We start from the raw sequence: 12,628 nt of genomic DNA, 5'->3' as shown, positions 1-12,628 counted from the left end.
CCCCCCCCCCCCCCCCCAAACAGTATCCAAAACGGTATACTTGTTATTGAGGGAAACAAGGTTAAAAAGTCAAATATTACAGTGCTTACTAAAAAATAGTAAAACAAGAAAACACAGTTAATAGTTCAACACCGTAGTCCAAAAGTGTGTGGCCCCGCCCTGGGCTGCCTGCTCTTGCCACTTTGCAGCCTGCTCCCGCTCTCGCCGCCCCGGGGATGCCTGCTCCCGCTCTCGCCGCCAGCCACCTCGGGTTACATGTTCCTGCTCTCCCTCCCCGTGCTGGCCCGATCTCCTCTGCGCTGCATAAATTCGCACCTCACATAACCTCACATAAACTAAGTAGATTAAACGAAGTAACAAAAAGTGGTGAAAGAAGAAAGAAAAAGTAATGGATGGAGCAGGTCAGCTCAGAACAGGAGCCCTCATGCTGCGCTGTGACTCTGCCGCCATCTTGAGCACAGTCCGGGAATAGTACAGCAGATTTGTGCCCTTAGCCAAGCCATTCCAGTATAACTGCAACACCGGCATTTACTTCACAACTTGGAAAATTGCCCAGGTATATCCTATACATAAAAAGCAGGACAAATCCAACCCGGTCAATTACCGCCCCAGTCTACTCTCGATCATCAGTAAAGTAATGGAAGGTGTCACCAACAGCGCTACCAAGTAGCACCTGCTCAGCGATGCCCAGTTTGGGTTCTGCCAGGGCCACCCAGCTCCTGACCTTATTACAGCCTTGGTTCAAACATGGACAAAAGAACTGCATTCCAGAGGTGAGGTGAGAGGGACAGCTCTTGATGTCAAGGCTGCATTCGACCCAGTGTGGCATCAAGGAGCTCAAACAAACTGGAGCCAGTGGGAATCAGGGGGCAAATTCTCTGCCAGTTGGAGTCATATCTGGCATTAAGAAAGATGGTCGTGGTCCTTGGAGGTCAGTCATCCCAGCTCCAGGACATCTCGGCAGGGATTCCTCAGGGTAGTGTCCTCGGTCCAACCACTTCAGCTGCTTCTTCCATGACATTCCCTCTATCGTAAGGTCAGAAATCAGATACATCCAAATGCAGCAAAACCTGCATAATATCCAGACTAGGGCTGAGAAGTGGCAAATAGTACTTGTGCCACACGGGTGACAGTCACTGACCATCACTAACAAGACAGAATCTAACAATCGCCCCTTTACATTCAGCGGCATTACTATCGCCGAATGCCCATTACAAACAAGAGGGCATAAATGTAAAATGACTATGGGGGAATTAAAGAGATAAATTGCAAAATGCTTGGCACTGAGCAGTAGAAAAATGTTAAATTTCCTGCCTCAAAAACTTGAAGCAACATTCCAAAACTTTTCAGAAGCTGATCAGATTACGATTTCAAAGATAGAAATGTTTACAGGTATGAGGACTGAAGAGAAAAACTGGGCCTTGATAAGGTCACTCATGATGAAAAATAGAAATACAGATGTAGTGGGATGGTAGAAACATGCTAATTTGTATTTTTCTGTACTTCTAAGAATGCTTATTTCCCTGCACTGAAATGAGATGAGAAAAGTGTGCTGCAAAATTCTCAGGATGCAGTGGCCCTATACAGGTAGTTCTGCTATAACATGCGTTTCGTTAATGCAAATTGGCTGTAAGGTGATTGATGAATAGTGGACACAGTTTTGATAACGTAAACTTTCTGCTGTACAGGTATAGCGATTTTCTGCAGTGATTCCCCTCTAACACGATCTTCAACAGCGCGAGGACACAGAGAATGCAACTATCTGTACCCAAGAGTACAGGCCACTTCTGTGCTTCTAAACTGCTCAGGAACTTCAGTGTTTATAACTGAAGGTAATACCAGTTGACATTGTCACCACGCTTGCACAGGAGAGGGGAAATCTGCAGAGTTGAGCAGGGTTTGAAAATGTGTCTGTTCTCATAGGTCAAAGATGGCGTATCTCCGCTGGCAGATTTGAAACGTTAATGCTTTTGTTCCTTCTTTAACTTGTTGCACGCGATATGTTGCAAACCTTTCTAGTCGGGCCATAACCGAAGTAAATGTGATGTTTATGAGCAATCAATCCAGCTGACAAAAGTGGGTATGCCATGGAATTGTTTGTCTCATTAAAATGCACATTGATACTGAAAATGTTGTGAACCACTGCCCTAAGCAACTTCTTGTTTTGGCATTTTTAATTCAAATAGGCAAACTTATATAACTTTCCTTTCTAATAAGTGTTTAATTTAGTTTTGATGAATATTAAGTTTATTAGATGATGCTGTAAAATTATTTCCACAAAATTATTTTTCCACAAATCCATATTCAAGGAAATTTTCTTGAGATTTGTACAAGATGATGGAGATTCCATCATATTAAACTAGATTTTCATTAATGACAGCAGTGTTCAAATTCCAAAGAATCATCACTCGCTCCCTGTAGCTTCACAATCACTTTATTGCCAAAGATTTCAGAACAGATTGCAAAGTGACCTCCTTATTTCAGACAGTGGTAGAATTTACACTGAAAATTGTAGGTAAGTGATAGAAACCCTTATGTTTGCAACAGGCAGAAAAAAAAAAGCAGCTGTCAAATTTTACTAGATGCTTCATTAATATATTGTTAAACATATATTTCGAAATATGCAAATGTCTCAGGACATGGGAGACAAGAGAGCTGCCTTCCTTTAGTGTCCAAGAAGGTGGGAGTACCAGTGGACAGCTTGTTTGTGTCCTTGGGCTTGACTTCCTGCCTTAAATTCATAGGCAATCTTGATAGATAGGATCATTTCTCCTGGATTTTATCAATCTTATTTTAAAATCAAATACCATGAATGGCATTTCAATTTAAGGCAAAAGTGCAGAATCTACGGGAAACCAATTTCCAGTTAATGGTTTTAACGCCACACTGAGAACTTAAAATAGATCCCAACACAGTAGTGTCTGAAATCCCAGCATGTACTGCTGAAAATGAACTGTCATTACAATGTCTGCACATGCACATTATATCCTTTCAAACATAATATGCTTTAGCTTCTGGATTTGAAAATGTTTTTGTAAATGGCACTAACATGATAAGCCTGTTCTTTTTAAACTACATCACAGCCTTCTTATGGTCAATTATATCAAGATATGATCCATCAGCACAAGCCAAATAATAAAAATAATTACATTTTAGAACAATGTAAATGCAATTCAATTTTTCTGGTAATTAACTTTTTTTCCTAAGGAAGTGGATTATAGTCTGTTGACTATAGGAAGGAAGATGAAATTTACTGAAGGTAGATGAAATTCATTGTCAGGGCACCAAACTCAAAAGCTTCACTTCTTTCTTATTTTATGAGTTGCCTGGGCCAATGTTAATCTCCCTAAAAACCAAATTAAATTACCAAGAGATTAAAAGCCCGAATGTTTGCAATCGTCAGTCATTTTGCTGTTCCACCATGTTCAATGGCAGCAAGCAGGAAATCGTAGCAGATATTCATATTGTTCAATAGGCACCGCACAATCAGCCTGATAATTTTTTCCCAGTCATTATGCTCTATTGTTAACTTGGTCCTTTAGCCTAAGACAGATTTCATCTGCAAGAATTAGAAGCAGGAGCAAGCCATTTGCTCTGCCATTTGATAACATCGAACTGAGGGCTCAACCCCACTTTCTTGCCTGTCACCCTCCACTATTCAATCTTATTCTGGTACTTCAATAATCTTCAGCATGGAGTCTACTTGAAAAATCCAAAAAATAAGAACAGCCATGTTCAAGACTCAAGATTAAAGATTAAATCCGAAATAATCATGGTACTATCATGTTTAATTCTATCAAATGATCCAGCACAAATCATTAACAAATTCACAGCTTTGAAATAAAAACAACATTAAATGATAAAACGTACGTGCATTAGTGTACAAAACTGTCCAGGTCTTACTTACCCTAGAGTTCAGTAATGTGAAAAGTACGTGGTCAGGAGTAGTTTGAGCACGCCATTGTAAAACTTCAGCAAGAAACATAAACTGAAATGAAAGCATAACCATTATGAGCTTAAAGAGTGTGATCCTGATTGTGTAGCAAATGACTCCATTTCGATGCAAAACTCTTATGTGATTTATTGTACAAATAAGTGAAAATTCTCAGCCAAGGCAGAAGTTAAATCCATGGGCACTATGTCTGCTGCTCACCCTGCCTTCACTGTAACATTACCAGCAGTGGGATGGGCATCAAGTGGATCACCTCTGCATGGGCCATTTGAGGCCTTAATAGAATCAAAGAATTGTTACAGTGCAGAGAAGACCATTCAGCCCATCGTATCTGCATCAACTCTTCAAACAAGCATTATTACCTACTGCAAATTTCCTGTCTTTTCCCCATACCATCATACATTAATTCTATCCAAATAATCATCCCATGTGCTTTTCAATACCTTAATTGAACCTCCCTCCAACACATTTCCAGGTGGTGCATTCCACACCCTATTGACTTGCTGTGCGAAAAGTTTTTCTCTCTTTCATCATCCTTGCTTCGCTTGCACATTTGAATCTATGCCTTCTCACTCTTGTTCCTTTTACAAGCAGGAACAGCCTTTCCCTATCTACTCTGTCCAGCCCAGTCAGGATTTTGAAAACCTTCATCGGATCTCATCTTAGCCTTCTTCTCTCCAAGGAGGACCATTCCCAACTTCTTCAACCTATCCTCATAATGTCTCATTCCTGGAAACATTCTTGTAAATCGTTTTTGTGCCCTCACTAATGCATTCACCTGTTTCCTATAACGTGGCACCCAGAAGTATACACAATACTCCAGCTGAAGACTAACAAGTGTCATTTACAGGTTTAATATCAAATCTCTGCTCTTGTACTTTATGCCCTTATTAACAAAGCAGAGGACGCTGTGTGCTTTATTAACTGCTGTTTCCATCTGTCCTACACCTTCAATGATCAGTGCACATATCCAAGCAGGTTCCTCTGCTCCTGCACCCATTTAGAATTGTACTCCCTTAACTGGCCCCTTAAGATTAATTAGGCAATAAATATCCACTTAAGGCTCCCAGGATTTAATCAGTAATGAGAGAGGCGCACGCCAAACAAAAGCCTTACATGTTTAGTGGGGTGTTGGAAAATTTGAGAATTGTTGATGGGATCCTCTCTGAGCTCATTATCACTCATCTGAAGACCATTAAATTCAGCCCTAAATTTCTAACCTCAATCAGACAGGCTTAGAGATTACTATAGAAACTGAAAATCTCTGGCACATCTATTTTGTTTTGCTTGAGCCTAATAAATAGATTTTAATTCTGAAAGCTGAAAAGAAAGATACAATTTAGTGAAGAGTAGGCATCAGTGCCCCAGCACTGTCTTCGACCGGTGAGGTACAGGGAAAGAAACAGTCAAGTTTAGAAATTTCTTCTTCACCTCATTTGATGTTTTGACTAACCAAACCTACTGGTGCCGCAACGCAGCAGATTTCTTAAAATAAAAGAATAAAACAGAGTGAAGGAGAGGGAAATAATGCAAACAAACGTCATGAGTGGAGAGGAACTAGTTTCTCATTCAGTTGCTTGAGACCGTGATCTCTTCAGCCCTGTCATCCCTTTCTTTAAATCACTCACTCCTGTCCATCTCTCAAACTTTTCCACACATCCAGTGGCTCCCCTGCTCCACTCAAGTAACTACATTTGTTCTGTTAATGCTCATTATAGATTTCAATACTCATTTGATTCATGTGGCCATTTCATCAATGTTCACAAGATCTCAAAGCACAAAAAGAAGGTAAAAACAAAAGTTTGATTCTTATTTTAGGACAGAAATGAACAAAGTATCATCCCTGGCAGAGATAATTTTCAGAATAAGTCAAATTTAATTAGAAAGGAATGATTTCCAAATTCAACTGGGATTTTTGTTGATATGCTGCACTAACCACCAAAGTGACATCTTCATATCACAGCCAATCACCTGGAGGCTTAACACGTGTCCAAATGCCTGGATGAAGCACTGGTGACATTCATCAATGGACTCAAATGTTTGGGGGGGGGGTGATCAAGGGATGGTTATTTCAACATCATACCAAGTGCTGGATGATGGAGTTAGTAAAGTTTTGACTCAAAACCTGCCAAGTGGGGAGTCCAGAAATATTGATGTTATGTGCTGGAGTCACTTGACTAACTGCCTATCCCAAAAGAAATACGCTGCAAATGTCCCCACAGCCCCTTCATTAGGAAAGTGGAATTTGTTGAAACAGTTTTACAGTATTCCGACTCGAAAGGTCTCACTTCCTCATGGCTGAATTCCTGGTCTTTGCTCCAAAACAAGATCACAGGAATAGCCAGTCAGAAAAGCTGCAAATCTTTTGGCTTCAGATTTGTTTCAAGCATGCATTAGTATGAAAATGTCTGTAATTTGGTCAAGTTCCATCTTAATCTTCCTTCAGGGCTAGTGGCGGGATCAGCCCATGAGCTATAAAGTGGGCGCTGATGCTGCGTTAGCTGTACCCAGGGCCAATCTTGCTGATGAACTGGCTGTTGCCAGAATGGTCATGCCTACTAAAGATGGCGTCTGGCCCCCCCGAGAGCTCAGGAGGCTCAGAAGGCCGACAGCTCAGCAGCTCCATCAGGAGTGGTGGCCACTTGTGGGGCTGCACCTATTGCATGAAGGTGCACAAACAGATGATGTAGACCCTCCCAAACATGTCAGGGGAGTCTGGGAGTGTCAGGGCTAGTCAGTCAGGTCCCTACAAGACAGGGAACGGTGTTGGATGGCGAGGATAGGCAATGCATTTGCCACTGACGTGGGCGTTGTCACCAGGGCTTCATTTGTGCACAAAGGAGTGCCCAAAATAAAGAAGCCGTCCTCGCATCAGAATCCACTGAAAGGTTGCCTGAGTTCATCTGACAGTCTCGGCAAACCAGGTACACACATTTCCCACACCTCCACCCCACTCCAATCAGCACTGTCACCAGTAGAAGCGGGAAGAAGCCCTTAATTAGTTCATTAAATGGCTCAATTGGCATCTGTGAAGGAGGACAGACTATCAACACCGGACCATGCCAGTGGGAAAATACCAGGCACATCACCTCTCACCTTACTATGGATTTTTACAGGTCATACCAGTTCCTAGCCCACCCACAGGGGTCTGGTAACACCCAGCCCACAGAACTACATGGTTTGCCACAGGCTAGTCTGTTCACAGTGTGCTGGAACTCAGTAATACTCACCTTTCTACCCTGGTCATTGTCTTCAATTTGTCCTAAATCCCTTCCACTAGCTTGGGCAATCCTCTTTCCTGAAACCAGATTTCCAACCATAACAGAAGCAGGACCAATCTCTGTCGAGAGCAGAAAATTCCACAAGTAAGTTTCAGTAAATCATAACCATCAAGAAGACAATCAGGTTATAAACTGCACTCTTCCTCTCTTTGATTCTGACGTTAATCTTCTAAGGTAGCTTACTTTTTTTTGTTGGTTGATTTGACATACAGACACATTAAAAAGACAAATCTTCAAAATTGCTCACTTACTTCAACTTGCCGTTTCAAAGTTATATTATTTCAAACTCAAAAAGTAAACAAATCGAAAGTAAGAAGGTAATCTCCAATGAACTTTAGAGCGTGAATTATATTTCAGGATATTCCTTGAGTTTAGTTATTCAGATATTTACACTGCATTTCTCAACATTGGGTCTCTGTAAGGAGAAAACCCTTACCTGGTTGCTTCTGCCTTGGCTTGGGCAGGTTCGTTACACAAGTGTGCGGACACATTAGCACATTGCATGGGTGGAGGGAACCTTCTAAGAAGCACTGTTTGGTTTCTGAGAGGTGTATGCCTCCAAGGGGAGTTTTTGGAAGAGTATTAGCAGGTACGAGAGCCAAACAGTAAACCCCTACTTGATGAATACCATCAATGGCCTTTAGAAAAAAATAGATTGTTTGAAAGGTCAAATATATATTTGTTCACACAACTATCATGCACATTATCATACATCCATTGCTATGTTAATTTTTTTTCCCAGAGACAGGTATGTTCATCTATTTATGATAAAAATCTGCATTAACACATATTGAATGAATTCGGTACATAAAATGATGAAGAGAATGCATGTGACATACAATTGTACTTTCATACAAAATTCTTATTAAAATTGTCCCTATTTTGGTTTATTTGTACGTTAGCATTTCACACATGCTTAACAACGTCCATCAGATTAAAAATACATACAAAGTTTCTAGGTCAACAGTTTCAAAACTCCTAACTTCAATAAATTATGGAGTTAAAACTTATGGCAAATTTCAAGATCCTAATCATAATGGACAATTCTAGTGTATTTGGTGATTTTAAAGGATTCTGAGATGAGCACTGGCCAATTTTAACTAAGATTTTTTTAAACTCATCCCTAATCTCCATCCCAAAACAGAAGTGATATTTATCAAAACAAAGATAGCTCCATACTTTTGGTGAAGTCTTTACCAGTACAAATCCAAGGAGAAATATCCAAGAAAAATCAAATGAAAAAAATAAGAATTCCCAGCACTAAGCAATGGGAAAGTTTTGCCAGCCTGTTTTCAAAGTATTCTACTCAGTACATGATCTGATAGATGAGCAACACTGTGTAAAATAGTACTGTGTAAAGAGGTTACAAGCTTCTGTGAAAGCACAAGTCTATCTTCAATTTTCTCCTCTTTCCTCTACTTATCTGAAGGCATTAATTCAATTTCCCAGAGAATTCTATGCGTACCAGCAATAGTTGAAGTACTTTGCCTAAATGGCCAATTTTGAATTATGCATTAGGGAGTGTTATTGGGTAATGCATTCATAGGTGCCATAAGAGACAATCCCAATTCTGTTTTCAGCCAATGTTCTACCCTCATAGGTTCTTCAAAGATCATTAGACGGGATAATAAACTTTATACCATACGCACAATGTCCAACTAATAACAGGGCTCTCAATTGAATGTCAAAATTTCAGTGACCTTTTTTCCACATTTCAATCAAGTGCACTCCCGCTGATCATTCTTCTTTACCTGAAGGACTCTACTCATCCACTGAAAGCTATCTTCCTCAGTAGAATCTGGTCTCTGTTCAGCAATGATTACGATCCTCTCATCATGCAAAACATTTATAGAAAACACAGCTATTCTGTTAACAGACAGAGATCAGAATCAAAATAAACTATAAGCTTGAAAAGATATCACACAGTACTGTTACTTTATATTCTGCAATCCAACTACAAAATTACTGAACTTCAGAACAAGCTTCCATTCATTTTAGCTATCAGTCCTTCTATTTATTGCAATTGCATACTAATTTTTCAAGGTTAACACACCTTAGATGGTCAAAGTTAACTTAAATTTGTACGAATTAATATGCAAATTTCACATTTCTCACACTTGGCCTTAAAGCAAATTATCCTATTTTAATCGTGCTAACAATCAAATTAATTAATAAGTACTGAGAATCATTGCCTCTTTATCTGAGCTCCCTGCTATATTTTTCCTCCTTTTAACAATTGATGTCTTGAACTCTTACAGTTGATAACACAAGCTTGTTTAATGTCAAAATATTCTATAGGTGCAAGATATGTCCACTTTCCGAATGATGTATCTGTCGTGCATTAATGCTTAAATATACAATTTGAATAAAATTTTATTAATTTAGCTTTATCGTTCATGATTTTGTTCTTTCACAATGGTGTGAAAGCAATATTTTGATCAGATGTGTGTAGCAGACAATACACAGAATAATGAATGCCTAGTGAGAGTTAAGCACAGTTAGCCGAATCGAAAAGATTGAACGGAACCATGAGAGTGAAGCATAAAGTTGGCATGTAATGATTTCCAAACTCAGAGAAATAATCAGCAATTGAAATAACACATCTTTGATATCTTTCCAACTACAATAGGTCAATGTAGACAGTACCAAATCAATGCCAATTTTAAACGAGTATGACTGTTATAAAGTAGCAAACCTGCCATGCCACAGCTGATACGTATTATGGCTCATCTACCCCGATACTGAGCACCAAACCTTTCAGGCAACTCTTCAAATACTCCCCCCATTAAAGTATAAGTAACTGTATCCATGAGTAAATATGACAGTGCTAAATTTCTAAATTCAGGCTACTGGCCAATGATCATCTTTCTTTCCATTGACATACTGCATCTGTAATAAAGTGCCTGCTTTGAAATGGAAGCCTAGAGTGAGATTGATGAATGTCAGATTTTAAAAATAGCAAAAAGGTTGATTGAGCATAAGTTGAAAACCTTGGTAACGAATAATTGAAAATTGCATGCACTATTAACTTTGGAGTTTCTGGCTTTTGTCCAAGCCAACTGCAGACACAAACCTTCCTCTGTAGACAAACTTCATTGGTTCCACTGCAAGCGCTGTTGCCACGATGTCATCTGCATTGTGTCGCCGCCCACTGACCACCATCAGGCCATCCATTTTCCCCACAACAAAGACCATTCCACCAGGGCCAACAAAACCCAAGAGTCCAGTCCTGACAAATGGATATTCACTGATAGGAGCTCCTGAGCTCATCATCGGGAACATCTTAAGGCAGAGTTAATGTGAGAAAAAGTAAAGTCCAAGTTACTTACATAGTTAATCTCTAAAGCTATAAAGGACATTATACAATGAAACATCTATCTTTAATAGGAACTATTTATCATTTGTCAGTTATAGTTGAAACAGGTCCATTTCTTGATTTAAAAACTGTGATGTTATTGCAAACTTGAGCCAATTTGTTTGGCATTTGAGTGTACACTCTCCAGTCAATGACTGTGCAAATTACAGGTCAGGGATAGCTGTCAACAGGTGCTTGACACCTTTTACACCATGTACACAAGACAACCTACTTGGGAAATGCCCTGTTGAGATGTTTTCTCTTTCTCACACGGAAAGTATTTAACAACTTGCCCCTTGCAAACAAGGGCCTCAATTGTTTACTTGATGAAATCTATGACTTAAAAGTTGATTCCCCCCCAAAAGCAAGAGATGTTGCAAATTCTTTGCAATCTACGAGAAATAGCACAGATGTGTTGTGACTTCTTTGTGGAGCAAAGGCACTGAATGCACATCCAACAAGGGTCAGTTCCTGAGATGGCTGTTACATTAATGCAAACTATCTGCCTCTCTAAGCCCTTAAGAACTTGGCTTCCATGTACAAGTCGAGAAGTACCCTGTAATCTCCAAAGAAATTCCAATTATGGTGCTTTTGGTTGCTGCAATGAGATTACAGCTGAAAGGAAGGCGCTTACAAGAAAATTTACGAAAAAATGTAAGTATTGAAATGGAAACAGAGACTAGATGAAATAGCCGCAAAAGTGGCTGTCAACCTTTCTTTTTCCATTTATTCCCTTCATTTTCGATTCTGAATTGCTTTCAAGAAAATAGTAACTAAAATGAAAAGGAACACAGCATGATGCCAGGAAATTGTATCCAGAAAGTAATATGTCTGACTGGAGTTTCTGCTAGTCGGCTCTGTTTTTTTCAAATAAAATTTTCCAAAACTGGGCCAAACCAGTGCAAAATAATTTTGATTTAAATTTATATTCAGTCGAGACCATGTTTCAGGACTTTTGGTGCTTGTTTAAAGTGATGACTTGCTAGAACTTGGCCCCCTCCACTGCATCAGCTAAACCTCCAAATCAAATAAACCACTATTGCAAGCTTCTACTGTTTTTGTTATTGCTGTTTGAGGAAACTCCAAAAATCAAGCCTTCTTGTGGTGCGAGGACATTGATAGGTATGTTTTAAAATGTTCTCAATAACCGAATCAAACACTGCACATCACTCTATATAGGGAAGATTCTGCATAATTATAAGTTATGTACAGTGTTTAAAATTAAGTTTCTCAGATGGTGGACTAGATAGAGATTAAAAATGGTTATTATTTTCTGATAAACCCATTTTTAGTTTTATTAATCAAACCACATACAGACACAACTCTAGAAAAAAATCAAGAAGCAATTTTAAAAACAAATTTGTTTTAAAAAGTTACATTCTCAACGGCTACCCAATTGTATTGTCTCATGGCAAATTTTACACTTAGCAATGTATGAATTAGTTTGAGCAGGAGCCCAATAAGAAATTCTCAAAACCAAATTCAGACATAATTTATGCCTAACCATAGATGGCAACTCTCTCCCCTTGTTTGTAAGGAATCTATTACAGCAGCCCAGACCAAACATATGTCATAGCAGTATTTCAGTCCAGACTACAATATAAGCTGCTGAATAAAACATCAAGATTCATATTTGAATAAGATTTTTGCTTTTTCAATTTATAAATTGCTTGTTGTTACGTAAATGATGAAATTATTAAAATTGTTAATTCTCAGGTCATTTTGGAGTTTAATTAATCAGGGCACTGGTGAACTGACTATTGTTTATTTTCTGCTGAGATAAAGAGGGGAGATTCAAACTTGTTGACTTACTTTGGTCAATATATTAGGAAACAAGAATATTTTGAGGCAGGAGGTGGGACAATGACAAAATTAGTTGAATGCTGAGATGGAAAACATGTTAATATTTATGTTTTGACAGAAAAGATCCTCTTTGCTGGAGATAGTAGGAACTGCAGATGCTGGAGAATCTGAGACAACAAGGTGCAGAGCTGGATGAACACAGCAGGCCAAGCAGCATCATAGGAGCAGAAAGGCTGA

General features: G+C 39.2%; 2 protein-coding genes across 4 annotated transcripts in view; both read right to left on the bottom strand.

The window, feature by feature from the left end:
* LOC125485876 (disco-interacting protein 2 homolog C-like) overlaps window positions 1–10,514 on the bottom strand; it is a 21,521-nt gene extending 11,007 nt beyond the window's left edge. The window contains exons 1-5 of the mRNA XM_048610998.1: window positions 10,307–10,514; window positions 8,985–9,099; window positions 7,670–7,871; window positions 7,183–7,292; window positions 3,908–3,988 (exon numbers count right to left, since the gene is read on the bottom strand). Of these exons, the coding sequence (XP_048466955.1) occupies window positions 3,908–3,988; window positions 7,183–7,292; window positions 7,670–7,871; window positions 8,985–9,099; window positions 10,307–10,506 (708 nt within the window). The 5' untranslated portion in view covers window positions 10,507–10,514. The remainder of the gene's footprint in view (window positions 1–3,907; window positions 3,989–7,182; window positions 7,293–7,669; window positions 7,872–8,984; window positions 9,100–10,306) is intronic.
* The window catches only part of zmynd11 (zinc finger, MYND-type containing 11), a 210,210-nt gene that overhangs the window by 167,055 nt on the left and 30,527 nt on the right, over window positions 1–12,628 (bottom strand). The gene's annotated exons all lie outside the window — the stretch shown is intronic.

The sequence above is a fragment of the Rhincodon typus genome, chromosome 2 (assembly GCF_021869965.1).
Source record: "Rhincodon typus isolate 14 chromosome 2, sRhiTyp1.1, whole genome shotgun sequence".
Taxonomy (NCBI): Eukaryota; Metazoa; Chordata; class Chondrichthyes; order Orectolobiformes; family Rhincodontidae; genus Rhincodon; species Rhincodon typus.
Note: the sequence above shows the minus strand (reverse complement) of the source record. Positions and strands in the feature narration are given on the sequence as shown.